The sequence below is a fragment of the Pagrus pagrus genome (assembly GCF_965226575.1).
Source record: "Pagrus pagrus genome assembly, chromosome: 6".
Classification (NCBI taxonomy): Eukaryota; Metazoa; Chordata; class Actinopteri; order Spariformes; family Sparidae; genus Pagrus; species Pagrus pagrus.
In genome coordinates, this window is record NC_140190.1 from 11,431,636 (window position 1) to 11,452,363 (window position 20,728).

General features: G+C 42.2%; 1 protein-coding gene across 1 annotated transcript in view; it reads left to right on the plus strand.

The window, feature by feature from the left end:
- hcn2b (hyperpolarization activated cyclic nucleotide-gated potassium channel 2b) overlaps positions 1-20,728 on the plus strand; it is a 45,589-nt gene that overhangs the window by 3,854 nt on the left and 21,007 nt on the right. Inside the window, exons 3-4 of the mRNA XM_084356060.1 lie at positions 3,967-4,128; positions 15,108-15,326. Of these exons, the coding sequence (XP_084212186.1) occupies positions 3,967-4,128; positions 15,108-15,326 (381 nt within the window). The remainder of the gene's footprint in view (positions 1-3,966; positions 4,129-15,107; positions 15,327-20,728) is intronic.

The window sequence follows — 20,728 nt, forward strand, 5'->3', positions numbered from 1 at the left end:
ACTATCAATAAACACATGAATGCATATTAAATGTTGAGGTTCAATAATGCAAGAAAATGCAAGTCATTAATAAATGGTACATTTATAGTTAATCAAACTGTTGTTAATAGTTATTAAACTGTTAACAAAATGCTTTATAAACCATTTATTAAGCAATTCTAAAGGTTAATAAACATCAGTTGCAGCTTTATAATAAACAATTGCTTAATTAATGGTTTATAAAGCATTTTGTTGTTTGTTAACAGTGAAATAACTATTAACTTAATGGTCTTTATAGAGTGTTACCAAATGCACAGTTAAAAACATGCATGTTCTGCAGTTAATCTACACTGATGCCAACATGTCTGAACTATATACAGTATCTGATCAGCCAATGATATCAGCTTTCTCACATATTGACCTGTTTTGATATGTTTTGCCTCGCATGGCATCTCTCTCTATTCCTCAGTAAAGGTGAGGTTATACTGGCCTGTTATGTCTCTGAAATATCTGAAAATGACTATTGATACTTTGTGTATCCTCTTGTTCCTTTATGGTTAAAATACACCATATCTAGACAGATTAATCATGATATATCAAGCAGCTTTTAGGTGATTTTAAAACAGTGTGTCTCCGTGTAGTTTTTCCATCAGAGGGCACAGACAAGTGTTTTAAATGTCCCACTTGGTATGTTGCTTTGCCACAATTCTCTGAAGGGATCTGCAATAATATTGTTATTATTGCAACGTGTTTATGTAAAAAAAAATTGGCCAACATACTGTATCATTATCAGATCGCCATCATCTGCGAAGGAATGTGCAGATTGTTAGAAAACCTTCACCTTTATGTTTATATTATGGATTTTAGGCTTGTCGGCTTCACTCCAGATCAGACCATTAAAGCTGTATCACTAATATTCCAGCATAGAAGTAAGCTGCTGTTTGATTATACTGACAAAGTGTTTCCCCACCACTCTGAATCATGCTGTCTTTAAAAAAAAAAGAGAGAAAAACTAGTCTGACTGTGCCCTAATTAATAATACAATATTGGCTTCCAGTGCGGTGTCTTTTTTTCGTCAGTGCACAACTAATTCTGTTTGTATATCAAAACAATCCTCTTCTGTATAATTACCTCCTTACACACAAAACTGAGGTTTCACCGTGTTGTATAACAATAAGCTGAATAATAGCTCATCATAAGTGAGCTGATGCAGTTAAGAATTCATGAAAAATTAATTTGTGCTTATCAGAGGGAAAGTGAAAAGGGATTTTCCGAGGAATGAACCACCGGGGACGCTAATTAGCTTTTTTCTCCTCTCAGAACAAGAGCTGCCTTTTTTTCCCTGATTTTTATGTGGAATTTCAACCAATCAGTGCATCAGACTGTTGTAACTGCATACTGGCATGACAGGAAACAATGTTCGCCCATAGGTAGATGCATTATCCTCCATCATGCATGTTGCATAAACCCGATTAACCCCGGCCTGCTTTGTGCAAGTGCTTACGCGCACAATCTGAGGATCCCCATTTGGACTAACGGAGCATCTATAAATCAAACGTGTGTGTTCCCCTCGCCCTGAAAATAACCGCTGCTCTACTGATTACAGAGTGGTAATTTGAGCTTGACGAGAACCCTAATTACTGATTCAAACGCTCACAACTGAACGCTCTTTTGCTTCGACTCAGCCCTGCCCTCCATCAGCTCAGTTGAGCTCAGCTCGGCTCTGCTCAGCTCCAATCCGAACCTGGCTGGCTGCGTTTCCCCTCTGCCCAGCGCGGCTCGGCTCAGCTCAGCTCAGCTCAGCTCGGGGGTTTCCTAAAAAGATCATCCTAGTGTTGTGATGATGTGACCGTTTCGCTCGGCTGCAGGCCAACCCGAGTAGAGGATTCTGGTGCTATGCTCATAGTTTTTAGAAAAGAGGCAAGTTAACATTTCATGTCTTTGCCTTGATTCCTGAATAGATTGGTGTGTCTGCTGAAGCAGAGATAAGCACTGTCAGGACTAACCAGAACAATTTCCTGAGGCAGAAAGCTTGTGTCAAGGCTCCAGAGGATGCCTTTTTCTCATGAGCGAGACAATGATGGTAAATGGGAGGCAGTGGGAGTAATATTAATCAGGCTCAATAGTTTCCTCTAAATGTTTTCATCTGGATCACTGTGTGTCTGCTCATGTGCAGCAGAGAGGAGTGGAAAGTAGTTTATCCGTGTTTTGTCAGACTGGGAGTTGTGGTCACAGTGATGTGCCTTGACCCAGATTGTGGTCTGACAGTGACACATGGCCAGGTGCTGTTCTGGTGTCGGGGGGAACATTAGTCCTGGAGCTTCATTAATCATGATGGGAGCACTTCCTAATCACAGGGCAGGTCCTCACAGTATGTTTCCCCTTTCTCCCTCCCCAAATTAGCTAAGGTCATTAGCTGTTATAGGAAATAGTCCAAAACAAGTATAGAAAGTAGTGTCTTCTGCATTTAGTCTGGACTTGAGCTGAACTTAAAATACGCAGACGATTGAAGAATAAAGTGGAAACGGGTGCAATGCACAAAGTAGAAACAATATCCTGATCCTGAATACATGTAGATGTCCTTTCATGTACTTGTGTATGTAGGACAAGGACAACATTCTACACAGCAGTGGCGGACTCAGGATGTTTGAGAGGCAGGGGCGAAAAAAATAAAAAGGGGCACCATCACGCAGAAATGATATATTTATAGTGAAGACAGAATTATGATATTTTCCCCACTGGAAGGGGGGTACTTTGTCCTGTTTCATCTACCATAGGGGCATCCAAGAGGGCACTTTTGCAGTGTTTATTTCATGGCCTCCCACATGGGGGCACTAGGTGGGGTGACCCCGCCCCCCATACATTTGCCCTCCAAAGTTTCAGAGGAAAGCAGGTTTTGAAATGCAGGTGGGCTACAAGTTTAGGGCAACAAAGGCCTCTGAGGTCACGGGGTGAGTCACCGACTGTCCCTTCCTGGCTGTGCCCAAAATGTAAATGTAAAACAGTGTGTATATGTCTTACATCTCCACACAAACACACACAGTATCTGGCCCAGTTCACATGTAGGAGGATTCTGTCGTCTCAAGTGAGAAACAAGCCTTTCTTTTAGATATAAGAAACCATCAATTTGGCCCACAGAGCAGTGCTTTCCAATATGCACGAATATATATATGTGAATTGCAGACATACATACAGCATCTGACCCACTTCCCTTGTAGGACAATCTTCTCTGTCCCTGGTGGGGAATATGCTTTGCTTACAATTTAACCAAGCCGCCAGTTGGCCCAGCTATGCAAGGATTACACACCAGTGCACACATGCATGTAAATCTACCCTCACACACACACACACACACAGTGGTAACAAGGCCTGGCCGGTAGCCAGCGGAGCCACAGTGAGTGGTGTTTACAAGGCTGCGACCACAATACCAGCTCCACACAAATGAGCCCCCTCACCTGAGGCGAGTAAATGTAAGAAACAGCAGAGAGAGGCCGGCCTGGGCTGCAGATCAAAGCTTCACCAGAGACTGATGAGGTTTTTTTTTTTATCATGAGTGAGTACAGACCACAGACTCTGTGCTTGTTCATTTTCCCCACATGGTTATTATGTAGAACCTCAGCCTGACACTTTGTTTTACTGAGATGGAGGAGGAATGACACACAGCACGACTTTCTTAATGCTTCTTTTGAATTAATATTCAACTCTAAAGTTCAGAGTGAATCAAGATATGCACTGTCAAAATATGTGCAAGTTAACAGCTATATCCCTCGGCCACATTGAAAAACTCACCAACCGTTTACAGTCCTCTCCTCAGTATAACGTAAATATATGCTGTCGACTGTTTGTGAAAACAGATTCAACAGTTTTAGATTTTAACTCGGTCTGTAAAAACATACTTTTCATTCCTCTCACACATCGATCTCTGTCTTCCCTTTCTCTCTCCACTTTCCTAACTCTCTGTCGCCCCGTCTCTTCTCCTCCTGACAGATCTTCCACATGACCTATGACCTGGCCAGTGCTGTGATGCGAATATTCAACCTGATTGGTATGATGCTGCTGCTGTGTCACTGGGATGGCTGTCTGCAGTTCCTGGTTCCCATGCTGCAGGACTTCCCGTCTGACTGCTGGGTCTCCCTCAACAAGATGGTGGTAAGCAAAACTTGTGTGCGGACGTTTTTGTGCGTGTGTGTGTGTTGCCGGGGGTTTAAGTTATTCGTAAGCCACACAATCAAATGGACATCAGCATGCAAAAGTGTCGGGCGGAACAATTACTGCAAAAGCGGAGCGCACTGCTTATCCTCCACGGAGCACAAAGGTGTGTTATTGCAGGCAGATGGGGAAATGGGATTTATTTAAGGTTGAGTCCTGCTTTCAAACACACACACACACACACACACACACACACACACACACACACACACACACACACACACACACACACACACACACACACACAGGACCGGCCTCAATTAAACCCTCTCTAGTTAAACCCAGGAGACGTGCCAGTGTACAGAAAGCGAGAGATGAAAAAAGAGCCTGTTTTTCCTCAGTGTGGTTTCTTCTTCGGCCATTCTCTTCTTTATCTTTCCCTTTTAACTTCTCTCACATGTCGTCCCTTCCCTCCTTCGAGCTGGCAGGTAGCTTCTGGCCATCTGCTGATAGGCAGACCATTAGGAGAGGTTTTCTGCAAAAATGATTCCTGGCATGAAAGAAACCTGTCCCTCTGGAGAGCAAGCGGCGAAGCACTCAAGCTGCATGAAAAACAATTATCTTACCAGACAATTAATGAATAATCATTATTGTTAACCAGGCCCAGTCTACCCCTTGAACCCCTAAAATTTTCTTTAAATCCCGTCTCAAGTAGTGTGATAGTATCACATGCATCAATACAATTCAGCAGTACCACAAACAGCTTCCATATGGCCATAAAGCTGCATCAACACCCCTCTAAAACTCTTCCAATGAATACTGAACATTAAAACCTTAATGAGGATAGGATTTACAGTACTGCAGGGCTGTTTTATTGGACCGTAGTAGTTTCTGGTGCTTCTAATGAACTGGCACATTGGGGTTGATTCTGTATTTGCTTATTACAACACTATTAAAGACAGGTTAAAGTTTATTAACACCCAAATATCACAAAGCATGCCTTTGTGAAACGACTGCACATACAATTAAAACAGCAAATAAGCAAAAACTAGCCAACCACACAAAAATGTATAAAAACAAAGAATTTTTTATCTACCCTATGTATTAAAGGACACTTATTATGCTCATTTTCAGGATCATAATTTTATTTTGAGTTACTACTAGAATATGTTTACATGCTTTAATGCTCAAAAATCACATCAGTTTTCTCAAACTATCCAGTGCTGCAGCTCTGTATTCCCCCCTCTGTCTGAAACACATTGTTTTAGCTCCTGCCTCTTTAAGCCCCGCCCTCCTGAATACCCAGTCTCCGCTGATTGGTCAGCTCACACACGCCTGACCCAGCACCGCTACAAACAACGGAGCAGCTGTGCTAAATCAAGTCTTACATCCCAAACTAGCTGCTAGACATTATTATGCGCACGTGTGATGTCACAAACAAGAACCCCTCCCTTTCTTACGAGCTGTTATACATCTCAGATTAATCATGAATCCCAAGTCAGAAACACTTGTAAAATACAGAAGAAAAACAAAAATATGTAGAGAATCACCAAGAAAACATTTTTTTCTATTTGGGTATTTATCGATTTGGGTTTGAACCCTTCCATCCTGTCTGACTCGTCATTCTTATCAGAGATAACAGACTGGAAGTTGGTGACTGACAGCGCCAGAGGCACGGAGAAGTCAGGCGTATGAGCAGTTTTTTTTTCTTTCTTTAAACTGTATTTAATCCACATATTGCCTTTAGTACTTGTGGTAGGCCTGTTGCAATAGTAAACTATTTATATTTATGATACAGTTGTTCCTTAGATTACACAACTGACTCAAACATTTTGTATCTTAGAACTGAGTGATGGTGCAGGTGAGTTCATGTAGGCGAGGGCTGTGACCACTGATCCTGAGCAGTGACTGTATATGATGAACAAACTGTGTATTAGTAGAACAAACACTGGTGAATGTAATCATAGAGCGAACTGCACTAATAGGAGAAAATTACTGGGATGTAGAGATGAGTCCGGGTGCTACGTATTGCTGCAGCATCAGACGCTGCAAATAATTTTTACTGGCTCTCGAGGAAGCTTAAACTATTTCTTGGAGGGAACATCACATAGTCGCTGTGTCGAAGGAAGTTCAGCAGACTGGATAATTCCTTCCTCGTGCTTTTGTCAGGCGCAGGCTGCTTCCTGAGCCGTCTGACGCTGCCGCTGTCGCTAAGAAATGTTTCATGTGCCGAGTAAGGAACCTTCTAATTTTGGCACATAGATTTGTGACACTCGGGCCTCGAAAAACACTCCTCTGAAAACACCGTGTACCGTGACACATGGTTTGTGTGTGTTTGTGTGAGCGTGTGCGATCTCCAGGAACAGATGGATCTCACACCCGTTGACCCTAGGGGACATCGCTGTTGCTTCTCGGTCGTTCCATCTCTCGTGTCTCGTTTCATCTCTCCCTCTCGCCGCACACACACACATACATGCAAACACGCACAAACAAACACACAACATTCTCACATGCATGCACTCACGTCTCTTGTGTGTCTGTGGGGGCCAGTGGCAGAAGAAGTACAATACCACACTGTAGAAATACTCGTTTGTGAGTTAAAGTTCCACATTTAAATTTGTACTTAAAAGTTAAAGTACTAGCATCAAAATATACTTCAAGTACCAAAAGTACTATATGCAGGACAGCCCATTTCAGAATAATGTCTATTAATGATTGATGCACTAATCTGAACAACACTTGCGGATAATAAAGGCGGGGCTGCTTTTTTAATTAGATACTTTTATCTTGCTCAATAGCGTTTGATTTCTCTGCTTAGGTTCAATAGAGTCCTTTTAATAACACATAGTATTTTATTTGTGGAAAGGAATAGTAACTCAAGTTATCAAATAAATACAGTGAAATACAGTAAAATGTTCAAAAACTCCTTCTGACCTGTGCTGGAGTAGAAGTACAAAGTAGCAGGAAAAGGATTTAAAAGTGTCTAAAAATTGGAGGCAACGCCACTGGTTTCAAGGAGAAGTCTGATTGTATGTAAGCTTATGAAAAAACCCCCCACTACTTCTCACGTCATTTTATTGAGGTTAATTTTTTCATCTTTTTACAGGGTTGCAAAAAGAAAATGAGTTTGAGTCCCTTTATGTTAAAAACAAAAACAACTGTTTTTTATAGTGTGGAGTGTGGAGGATGAATTGAGAGAAATGAAGCAGCTCTGGAGGTCTTTATGAATGAGTGTATGGTCTCAATCACCAGTTTTAAGTCTTTTTTAATACAGAATTATTGAATTAATATTAAATAATAAGTAAATTATGCGCTTATTTAAGTTTTGATGGATGATAAAGCAGTGTATGATTTAGGGCGTGGCAACCCTCTGGTGGACAACTCTTATCCATGTGTTGTCAGTCAGGTTCAATAAGGATATCGTCCCCAGCTGCACCCTCTTGTCAAAAAGTATGGTTACTTTTCAGAAATGCTCTTAACTCAAGAATTCAAAACTGTCTGAGGGAATTAACATTTTTATTACAGTTTGGATGTTACTGGCTCAACTTGCATCCTGCTCATAGTGCTCAAACAGACTTGTTTTCTCAGTTCACAGCTGCAAATAGAAATATGCAGACCTCTTATTGGCACTCGACTCCAGTTCAAAGCTTCATTTTGTGTTCATGTTTTCCAATCTCAGAGAACAGGCAGCTTCCATATTTCACAACTGCATTTTTGTGTTTTAATCCTCACCAAAATGTATGAACGCAAAGAAAATACATGTTTCTCCGAGCTGTCGACCCTCTTTTTCCTGACTTGCCTTGCTCCTACCCTCTCTCTCTGTGTTTACATTCACCCTTCTGTTTGATGCATGCGTGTTGTTCACGCCTGTGTGTGAATTTCCGAGCAGGATGCCATGATGCCGGTGAGCACCCATGTGGGTGTGGCCGCCTGGCGTGCTTGCGCTGCTTCCTCATCCCAGGGTAAACAAGGTCAGAGATCCTCTTCAGAGTGGCTTTGAATGAGAGACGCAGCGTTAAATGATCCTCATCCTCGTGCTTCACTTCAGGCTGACTGGCTGTCTGCCTGCGCTGGACATTTACCGGACCTGGACTTGTTTACTCGTTTTCCTCTTTGCATCACCCCATGCACTTAGACTATGGAAACACAGCCAGACAGAAACAGCACGTGATTCGCTGACTCGCTCACGAAGCGCACTTTTATGCTTCCTGCTTCCATGTGTCTGTCTTTGCGTGTATGTGATACACAAATAAGTGATAATCAATACGGTCTCCTTCCAGCATTTGTCCCTCCTGTAATGTATTCAGCTCTGCCTCAAAAACAATATCTGTGATTGTAAAAGATATGCACAAGCAGACGGTGTTGTTTAATATAACCTTGATAATCAAGCTCTTGCAGCATAATGATCACAGGAGACCAAATCATCATTGCTGTTATTGAGAGAGCTCGTCTGTTACATAGGTGGCAGGTGGTTTTGTCGCATCCACATCAACCTGATTGGCTGTTGGTTCAATGGCATTAGAATAAAGCCTCTCTCTGCCTCTGAACTCCTCTCTGCCTCAGTCTGAGCTCAGCTTCTGTGTTTAATATTTAGGCTGCTGAGAGGCATTTTACTGTCGAGGAAGAGGCGCTGTAATTACAATAGTACACTGATTTGTGTGGCTTTATTATCCATGCATGTGCACACACACACAATGCACTTCAAGAAACCCTCCTTCTTTGAAAGTTAATAAGGATATCCTCCATTCATTCAATTACTGAAGTGATCCAACTGGCAGGCAGGCCTGTCAGCGCGCATAAGAATAATGGACGGTTACTGAGATCTGCAAGTGGAGCTGTTGCTGTGTATGTGAGGGAGTGACAATGGACTGTTAGGATCCAACAGCCTCTTTCGGTATTAATACAGTACACGTCTGATAAAGTGTTACCAATCCCAGTTACTCAACATTCATTCCTTAAATACATTTTTCGGAGAAGAACAATTTGAATTTGTGTCTTGCTAGGTCAAACCATGAGTCAGCTAGCTATAAAAAAAATGAAGCTGCACAGCCTAGTTGGAGCTGCAGCCTTTGTGGGGCAAGTTGCCCCTGTGAGACCGACCCAAGCTCGAGAAGAAAAGTTGTCTCGTCATATTTAGCTTTGCCGCAGTATGTACTGTTATTGAAAGAGAGAATAGTCACAGTTTTGCAAAGAAAAGTTCTCTTTATATCTTGAAATAGTTGATTTAAAAGCAACTTAAATTCTAAAAAAAATAGAGGACTTAATACTTTTTCTGAACATAGACACACTCAGACACACAGGAAGGAAGGTTTCATCAAGTATATGTACATTCAAGTGGTATTTCTTTTTATAAGTTTGCGTTATATTATTTATTTGATTATGTAAAAAGAGGTGTCAGTCAGTCATGACTGACAGCTATACTTGTCAGCCGCTCACAAATCTCAGTTACGTACTGTACATGAGAGGAGCAGAGTGAGCTGAAAAATGTCACTATGCTGATTTACATTTCCCTTTGTAATTCACTGTCAGCATTTTAATATGACCTGATGCTGCAGTCAGCCTATCTTACAGATACTGTGAGGAAAGGCTAAATTTTGTTTTTTGAAAGTAGCAATGGACGAGGGAGCATGAGTATGAATGAAGAGAGGAAGCGACATTAGCGAGAACAAAGCAGTGAATCAGAGAAATAAAAAATAAAAATGTCTGATTGCTTCACAATGGTTATGTTCTAAAGCATAAATAAACTCGCCCACACCTCCACACAACCCTGCAGGAAGGTGCTGCGATGCATGAAATCAGCCGAAGCACAAGTTCATCCTGTCCGCTGTGCACCTCTCTACTCTGTGTGTGTGTACCCCAGCCCCACCCTCAGTCAAACAAACACAGAGCTCATAACACAGATAAAGCAGAAGAGAGAGACAGAATGATGTAACCTCGCACTGTTATTGGCTTGGGGCTAAATACCACTGGTATGTCCTAGGACATTAGGATTTACTTACTGTTGTCATTTGTTATCCAGTTTTTAACTTTATTCAGGCAATTTTTCTTTTCACACCTTTGTTGTTCTGCCTTTTTTGCTTGGTTCCTGACAGGCTGTACTTGGGGACAGCAGTGCTTTGAGCTTAATACTAAGCTTGCTCTCAAGCTGACGTTAAGCAGTTATAATATTTGCCATTTTAGTGTAGCATGCTACTATCTGGCTTTTTACTCGACACAAAGTACTACTGAGGCTGATGTGAATGTCATTAGTTTTGCAGCTATTTGGTCTGAGACAAAATCACTCATTACCAATTACTGGGAATAACCTCTTCCTCTGGATATCTGTCATAGGAGGAGAAATACCAAACAAAGTTAATGAACTCAAACCCAGTAACAAGAGCTTATTGAGCAGCAAGCGATCCACCGGGTCAAATTTATCTTGCAAATCAATTAAAATCCTGCCACATGATTTACAAACATCCATTTTACTTCTGATGAAGTCAGTTGAGTAGACACAGGGGTCAGCTCAGCACTGCCATAAACCAGACAAAAAGCGATTTTAATCAAGCAATATACACTTTACGTTTTAGCTATGCTAATGGTGAGGGTCTTGGGATGGCAGTGTTGGTCTTTTTGTTTGTTGGTTGGGTAAATGGGTTGGTCCTCTCTGGACTTCAATACTACAATGATTTAGTACCACACCTAAGTTTGAGTAAAAGCTTATCACAGAGAGGGCAGAAGATATGACGTTGCAATTCAAATTATAAATTCAAACTTGTGATGTTGTAATTATGTTTGCAAACACAGCCACCATGATGCCCTCAAGTTCTGCTCATTAGTCCATTACTTTTACTTCAACACACACTGCAATTTGTGTTTATGCTTGAGTAATCAAGATAAACATTTTATCTTTTAATGTCAGCATTCTTCCTTAATGCTGTCAAGCACTCCCAGCAGACGCCGAACCATCTTGCAACCCTCCGTGCTCATTTGGTTTTAAATAATGAATACAAACACGCAGCCGCTGGTTCTAAATAATGAATCTTAACATTGCTAACAAGGTCTGTCATGGCAGTTTACATATTCAAATCCTTAATGTCAGCGTCATCTAAATGTCAGTCCTTTCAGGCAAACCAAACTCACCATGTCAGTTTAAGACTGTCGGAGAGGCACTGCAGCCTGTCAAAGGGATGCAGCACACACACACACACACACACACACACACACACACACACACACACATTCAAATACAAGCTGTGTAAAACAGCATGTAAACCCAGATGGACGGGCGAGCATGCACGTACACTAACCATTCTATACTTACGCCATCATACATCAGAGCTGTCCCATACTCCCTTAGTGTTCCTCCCTAAATGTATTATGTACAATTAGCTATCATCCACGCTGCTCAGTGAAGACCGATGGCAAATATAATGATAAAATGAACACAAGAGCTAATTTCATTTGCACACACACACACACACACACACACACACACACACACACACACACACACACACACACACACACACACAGAGGGTGGTATCTCAGTAGAATTAGTTTATTGTATGAAGGCTGTAATTTCCAATAGTATCAGACAGCTGTGCACTGTGTCAGCTTTAATCAGCTATTATCTCAAACTTAAACACATACTGACCTGTCACAGTGTGTTACCTCCGGGTCTAAGGGTTTTACTGCTCATACAGTCACTTGTAAAGGAATAGCTCAACCTTTGGGAAAAGAAATGTGTTTTTCTTGCAGAAGATCGATACCATTCTCATATCTGTGTGTTGGGTATGAAACTTAACCAGTAGCTAGCTAGATAGCTTAGCTAAGCACTGGAAGCTTAGCTTGTCCTATGGCAGAGACCAGGAAGAGTAAGAAATAGGTAGCCAGGGAACCTTTCAAATCAATACTCAGAACAAATGAGGGGCAGCAAATCACCAGAGAAACTGCCAACTACGCTAACTGTAGCTGCTCTTAGAAAGTTAGCTCAGATAGTTGTGCAGTTAGCGGTTCAGACTGGGAGCACAGGGACGAGGGGAGTGTTAGTGTTTACGCTGCTGGCACAGAAGCTTTGGACCAGTGCAGGGCTAGCTGGTTAGCATGCTAACTTCAGTAGATATCTCTGCAACATAATACACAGACATCTTACTGTCAAAACTGTTGTTTATTCACATTATATTCATAATTTTAGTTAATTTTTGAATGTTCTCAACTGAAATTCTTCCATATTGCCCTTTAACAAAAACATAAAAAAACAAACTTTTCCTTTAATACATGTAAGTAGACATGCTATACCCATTTTACTTTAAAGTATATGTCATCCGTCATATGGTGTGAATTCATTCGTTTGGTCCAATACGTACTGTAAGCCTGGGGCACCAATTGGTTTGAGAATCAGAGCAGAAACAGGAGACTCACCTGCAGCGTAGGCACTGACGTCGACAACGTCATTTCTAGGAATCCAGGAGCTGATTCATGGCGATAGGCTTTCACCGACACTCACACAGCAACACACACACACAGACTAAGAGTAATGCATCTTCGACCCATAGGCGAGTTATGCCTTTACTGGCATACTCGCCAGTGGATTTACAGTAGTTTCTTATAAATGCCACAATAGCAGGTGACAGTGGTTGATAACTAGTTTTTCTTATCAGGAGCTGTTGCATAGATCACAGACAGACAAGCCAAGGGCTATTTTCCATTGCATGTGCAGTATCTTCTCAGCAGCAGTCCACTTTTCAATTTATGTAATCCTGTTTCCTCATCGTACAGTACATGTGGAATAAACCACTGTGAAGTTCAAGATGTAATTCTCTGGTGCCTGTGAAATACTGTATATTAATGACTGAGGTGAGCGTGTGTGACAGACAGATGCATCCATGTGTAAGAAGGTGTTTATTTCTGTGCCTGAGCTCAGGGTTAGGGCCTCCTGCTCCTGCTGGTTACCCACCAGAATGCTGATGGCCGACTGGAGGGATTCAGCTCCGGGTCTGCTCACCACCCGGGGCAGTGGGGCTGATGCTGAGACCGAGGCTGGAGTGTTTAAATGTTCTGTCAGGGAAATATTTCTGATTATAAAGGGCTGAAGGGCTGTGGATGACAGTGAGACAAGGACTGCAGTCACAAGGCTACATCATGTAGAAATAACAACAAAGCTGGAGATACGATGATGATGGTGCTTATAATCCCAAAAACTTCAAACTGTTGTCGTGGGTTTCTCTGTCTTTTATCGCAGATTACAAGGTCCAGTTTATCTCCTCAAAGAAATCCATACTGATCCAGCTGTCAGCTCAAAACAGATACGAAACTGTGAGCCGTGCTTCAGGGCGTTCAGCTAAGCTCACAGTCTGACACCAAGGCTGGGTTTCTGGTTATCCTGCTGTGTGAGGCCAAGTCGCTTTAAAGATCCAGTATGTAGGTTTTAGGGGGATTTAAGGGCATGAATGGGATATAATATTAATAAAAACTAGGAATGGTTGTGTGTGGGTTCTCTCACAGGGGCTGCCATGTTGCAACATCATGTTTTAGTAGCCAAGAATGAGCAGTTATTAATATTGAAATATTATGCTTTTTCATTTTTTTCCTTTCCTTTAGTGTTTTGGATAGGTTCTTGTCAAAGATGTTGAAAATTAAAAAGGTCAAAGTCCACACCAACAGAAGCTCCTCTCTCCCATAGAAAACACTGCTCCTGAAACGCCTCGTCAGTAGTCCCGCCTTTAATTCTTAACTACGGAGGCCCTAATTAACTCGTTATCTCGGGAAAGCGGAGGAAATAAAAGGCATGAATGCATGGCCCTTTAGGGCTTCCGTAGTTAAATCTTTTAAGCTTGGACAACTTAAATATAATAGCCTGCTTTACTTGTTAATTCTGAGGTAATCCCTTTTACTGACTTTTTTTAAAGTAACTTAAAATTTGGTGCATAAAGATTAAATATAATGATTTAAAAACGTGCAGATTTTGTTCAGTTTTACAGAGGACTTTGTTTAATTGTACTATTTTCCATTTGAAAACCTTAGCTTACCTCTGAGGAAGCACAAAGGATTTTTTTATGAAGCACAGGAGCAGCATACTGATGATGTCAGAGGGCTGCGATTGGTGCAATCACAGCAATCTGCAACCTCGCTGCTAGATGCTACTAAATCCTACACACCTTTAAAATCTTCTTCCTTTGCTTTTCCTAAAACCACCTTTCTAAAGACTGATTTACACACATCTGGCACCAGCCTCTTGCCAGCACGTCCTCTTTCACCTCCTCTGAAACCAACTAAATTTGAATCTCAAATGACATGCAAATGCCCCTGGAAAAATACAAATCAGATAAGAATCCAACCGGTCAATCAGTGACTGAAGATGCCACTTGTCCCAGAGGGGGACAGAACAAGCTGGAGGAAAAAAACCCACATGCTGGTCAGAGGTAAACCCCGGACAGTGTGTGAGCCACAGCTGTTTGAGGGGAGGATGCGGGGTTCAGCAGTGCCTGTGGAGGGCTCTCTAATGAATCTAACATGGGAGAATTAGGGCTGACTGAGTGTGTGAGCACCAATCAAAGGCAGACTGGAGCAGGCAGATGTACAGGCTCCTCATTAAAACTCGCTTTTTTCCCCCCCTCTTCTCCTTCTGCTTGGTGCTCAGCGATGATGATAAGGCTCTCCACCAAACCTGAAACAATCACCGGACACAGAGTCGTATATTTCACCGGGAATGCCCCACACTTAAGCCCTCTTATTCTGAAATTCACGCTCTATCACCACTTCTGTCACACTCTTATAACTTTCACGGCTGTGCCTTTAACAGCCTACCTCAGGGGAAGGACGACCGTCTCGGGTCATCAGGTCAAAATCACTGTAGCATGAAAGTAAAAATATAAAGTAAGGAGCTATTCTGGGAGGCAAAATATTACTGATTCTTCTCACCGGTCTCTTCCACCTTACGTGTATTCTCCAACTTTTTTTCCTTTTTGTCTCAATGCCCTCTCTCCATCTCTCTACAGAATGATTCATGGAGCGAGCTCTACTCCTTTGCCCTCTTTAAGGCCATGAGCCACATGCTGTGCATTGGATATGGGAGACAAGCCCCAGAGAGCATGTCGGACATCTGGCTGACCATGCTCAGTATGATCGTCGGAGCCACCTGCTACGCCATGTTCATCGGCCACGCAACTGCACTCATCCAGTCTCTGGACTCATCCAGACGGCAATACCAAGAAAAGGTAAGGATCTGGATGATTTTTTGACATAGTAAACCCTCGTAGTATCAAAACATGCGGACAGTTGTGGTTTTATTTATGTGGAGGTATCCGTCTCTGAGATTTCAGCAATACAGGGGCGGTGAGTGGAACGTTGTGGTATTCAAAGCTTTAAAAACATCTATGGAAACATTCAAAAATGTCCTTTAATTTTTCAACAAATGTCAAGTATCATATTAAAGAGGTATCCGTTGAAGATAGCATGCTAACCAGCTAGCCCTGTCCTGTCCTGGTCCGAATCTCACGTGCTAGCGGTGTAAGCTCCTACACTTCTCGGGTGCTCCAAGCTCACAGTCCGGACCACTAGCTCCATTGCTACATGTACCTGAGCTAACCAGCTAATGGTAGCTACTGTTGGCGGCATTTAGCGCTAAGTCTGATGAAATGCTGCCCCCTATTTGTTCTAAATTCTTACATATTGCACCTATGATAATTATGATATAAAAAGTCTGGTTATGCCGATAAGTATCAGTTTTGGCCCTCCAAGGGAAAAAAGTTTGGGCACCACTGACCTAAATGTAAGATGCAGATCGATACCAGTGTTTTGTGCTTGCAAGTGTGAAGCAGGAGGTAATTAGCTGTTCTGTTTTATGTTTGTATCCCGCAACACGATGTAGTGATCACAAGTATATAAAAAATCTGAATCTGTCCACTTTTAAAAAAAAAATACGCCTGCTAGCATCTTTGAAGCTCACTAATTAACATGAACTAATGTTATGTCTGACAAAATCAATGACAAGTTGTTTTAAGCTTATTCAAAGCTAAAATAATCCGCTCCTGGCGTCACAGACCTGAGAGTGGTATGAATGTTCTCGTCTAACTCTCTGGGAAGAGAGCGAATAAGCACATTTCGCAATATCGAACATTTCTTTTGATAAATCCAGCAGCAGCATCTCTTTTCAGTTTTTTTTCTCTTTTTTTTCGTCCTGGTCACTCTGAATAATCCACACCGTGCTGTTAACAGCTGTTATTGGACCTACCTTCTCTCCGAAAAAAATAATCCCTATGAAAACTGTGGACTGTGTGTTCTGTGGATTATCCGGAGTCACACAAGAGATGAAACTAAGGATAGTTTTTAATTTTGTTTTTCATTGACGTGAGAACCTCCCCTGTATTATTTTACCAGTATCCAGGTGGCCCCTCTGTCGAAAACATGGCAAGAAGACACCACAAGGAGACTCCATGAGGAGATTTAATCTACAGCGCTTGTCCTCTCCAACAATGTGGATGAGTTTATCACATTTGATATGAACGGAGAAGGTTTGCACATTTGATTCCAACATACTTTGATAGGAACAGCATCTGTTCCATTAGTTCGTTATTCACGGCTGCAGCTCGCCCGTCCTCGGCCTGTCTGTCATCTCCATACAACGGCAGATCAAAGCTTTGTGTGTCTGCAGGCCGGAGAGGGGAGCACGCTCCTGCTTTATAAGGCCATGGTGTCAGCGGTGCTCTGTGTCTTGTTAGCATCCTCAGATCCTGGATGATGTGGAGATGTCTCATGCTATCTCTCACTCGTACGCATGTATGCAGACACACACACATCAGAGTGATTGGTCAAGCTTTGTTGTTTAGTCGAAAGCCTCCGGCTAATGTTTATAACAAAGGCTGATCGGGTTTGCGTCTCTCTTCCTGTGTCATATGGCCTCAACATGTAGCTTTATTCTGTTTACGTTCTGGCTCCCGTGGCTCAGATGTGCGTCATGTTGGAGAATGAGATCATGTCGCTTTGTTTTCTAGGTCATGATATATTCGCCAGCATCCACGGCGTTGTTGAGTTTATAGCAGACCGACTCTCCTCCGGGAGGGACTGTGGTGGTGTTGAAAAAGTGATGAAGCTACTGTATGTATGTGTCAGAGTCATGAGCGTGGTGAAGGCAGCAGGCGATGGATACATTAACAATGGATCTGGGTTACTCCATCCATAATCACTGAGCGTGTGCGTTGTATGCACACAAACACACAGCAGGACCATATTGTGTGACTCCAGACTCACCTCAGTGATGTTGGTCAAAGACAAAGCTTATTTTAAAGGTTGATTTCAGTAAAAATACCCCCCAAAATTGTAAATTCTGTACAAAGGAAGTGAGTAGAAGTTTGTTTATAGTACTCACAATGCGATTTAAAAGGGTATTTTTGTAGTATGGGTTTGGGCAATACGGCTGAAAAATGTAATTTCAGTCAAAATCAATGGTTTCAATAATCGATTATTTTTTAATGACTTATTTTTGATAAAATCTAAGTTGAATTTTACAGCATTTTTTTATAACTGTATAATGAAAAAGTCATTTCTACTAATAAAATGGACTTTGAAAGTAAGGATAAGAAAATATTGATGCCATTATTGCTGCTATTACAACCCAAGAAACTGTCTGTGGATGATTATGAAACTAGTAAATGCTAACGCTAACGTTACCCACCGATAACTGAATGCAAACGCAGTGGCCAAAACATTGCAGCTGAGTCCAGTTGTTTGCCCGAAACCAAAAAGCGGCCATGCCGATCTCCACGCTTAGTCTTAGCGATGGGCCGACCTGTTTCCGTTGTTATTGTGCCACATGTTGGTGGTGCAGGTATGAGCGTGTATGTTATGAGCCGGGGCATGTTTGTTATGTGCTTTCATTGCAGTGAAGTGAAACGATTGAGCTTTCTTTCAACCAATTTTTTTGTTATTGCAATTGATGAATTGTTCCAGGCGTCAGGAAACCCACCCTGAAATGAGTCAATCTTTCTTATCACATGGACTTTACTGACTCATGGGATTTTAACCTGAGACCCTCCGACAGGACCCGAGCCCAACAGTGATTGTTCTTCTTCCATCTTTTGAATCCAGCTCTCAAAGTACAGACTTGCCTTTATGCCGGATCTTTTGATCTCACCAACTTCTAACCTTGCGTTGTTTTCCCATGTATTTTTTTTTTAACTCTAATTTTATTTTCCTTTTGATCATGTTTTCTATTTTTATATCTTTGTTGGATTTTATGCTTTATTATTTTGTCTTTTTTCATTTCATTCTTGTCTTTATGCTTTCCTGTAATGACCTTTGAAAACAACAGTTGACTAAACAAAGTTCCTCATGTTTGCTGTCCTTATTACCGCTGCACAGAAGATATATTATCGGTTCAGCCTGTGTTTGCCTGTTAATTAGCAGGCAAAGAGCAAAAAAAAGTTATCAGCAGATTTGAGTGGAGTTTCTGGGAAAGCCAGATCACCATTTGAGGGGGATGTGCTTGGTGTTTGGCAAGGAACAGGGCTACTGAGCGGTCATTTATGAAACATTTGACATTTTGCCTCTTAACGAAGGCGTAAAGAAATACTTCCTGGTTCAAACAAACACCATCCAGTCGTCACCAAATTTGGAATGTATCTTTAGAAAAAGTTGCTATACAGTTTAACCGTAACTAGTTTGCAGATGGGCTGTTTTGACATCAATGCCAGAAGTCTAAAGGACGTGCTCTTGCAGCGAGCGCAGCTCCGAAGAGAAGACTTGAGAGAAAGGGCAAATGAGCTGCTGAGTCTACGCTGGAGTCTCTGTTCTGTGTCAGATGAGTGAAGTCGTACTTTGTCAGCGGCGTGACGTCTGCAGCAATCAGTTCCTGCTATCACTCTCATCCGCCTTTTCTTCCATGATGCAGAGCAGTGAAATAATGAACTGAAGTGGCGACGCCCTGCTAGGCTGGACTAGGGCAACTCATCCAACATGCTGTCCCTATCCTGTCCCCCATGACTGTTTGTTCATCATTAACCAGTGAAGTGAACCGTGCTGCGCTGCCGTCCACGATAAGTCTCCCCATCAGATAACAGACTGGGGACAGAGTTATGGGTTTGAGCTCGCCTCTTTGACAAAAGACATTCTTTGTCTTAGATAGTGTAAATGCCAGCGACAGCACGGACTCGTATTGACATAACGCAGAGTAAACAGTTAACATCACGCTCTGTGTTGAGACAGAAATGTCATAATAGCTCCAGCACTAAGCATCTTTTTTCAGTCTGCAGGCGACGGGCCACTGACCAAAGAGAGATGTGGACTGCTGATTCAAGAGTTAGACAAAGCACGCTGCTATTTTCTTCTGTTTTATCAGAATGGAGGCAAGTTGTTTGGTGAGAGGGTTGTTTAGCCGGTCCAGGGACAGGAATATATATAGAAAAACACACAGTAAGTGTAAGATAAGAGCGGGAGATGTTAATGAGAAACACTGTAGAGGTGTGGTCCCCAACTGTTAACAATTATCCACACAGCTAAATGGTCAATGATTACGTCTGTTTGGTCTCCACAATCAGAAAATAATGAACCAGTGGCGGCAGCTAGCGTTCCTTTGTCATCTCCCCCTGACGTTGAGGTGCCTGGTGCCCACGTCCCGTGTTTTCTCCACACCACTCTTCCCATCTCCAGCCCTCCCCTGCTTCGTCTGTTCTGTCTGTTTGCCCTTGACTGTTGGGCAATACACCATCTGCCAGCGGACACCGCACATGGACAGAGGGCATTAGCCATTATGTAACTGCACTCCCACTCCTCCTCCCCCAGCACTTCCTCCCCCTCAAGAGCAATAGAGCAGCGTGTCCCAATAGTAGTGAAAGGAGGGAGATGTGACCCCCGGGGACCTCCAGTGATGAGCACAGATCCACTGGGCCTTGACACATCAAACAGCTACTTCATAACCTGGACAATGACAACCTGACCTGGACTACCTGGGTGTCTGGCACTTGGATTAAACACATCAGCTGGAGTTTGATGAAAAATAAAATGTAACTCTGAAAGCTCCAGAAATAGAAAAGTTCCCGATTTTTCACTTTATGCACAATTTTGCAGTATATGTTCATTTATTTATGTGATTATAGGTTTACAGGTATAGGTGTACCATCCAGGCCGCTGTCTACATTTTCTCCTTTATGTTTGTTTTAAATATAAGGATAGAAATCCATTTTCCATCATCAGTGTACTTCAGAAAGAGAGCAAGCATCTCTAATATTAGAAATTAATCTGCAAATCAGAATGAAATTAGCATACAAGTTAAAAGACTTGCTGACTTACATCACACATTTTATAAAATGGACACTTTCCTCGTCTCTTCTGAATGTTTAATCAGCGACTATGTGCCAACATCAACACACACACATTGGCAATGAAGTGGTGTGTGCACATTTGTGTGTTTTATTTTTGTGGGTCTCCGTTCTTCACTCTTCAGGACGCTGATGAAGTCAACTTTTTATACACTCAAGACACACATGCACACACACACACACGCACAGACTTGTCACATCCTGAGCCCTGACGCTCAGTGACATGGCCCATTAATAGGAGGGCCAATTCAATTTCTCTCCCTCTGTGGCAGCTTACAGTGACAGCCATGCATCATGCTCACAAG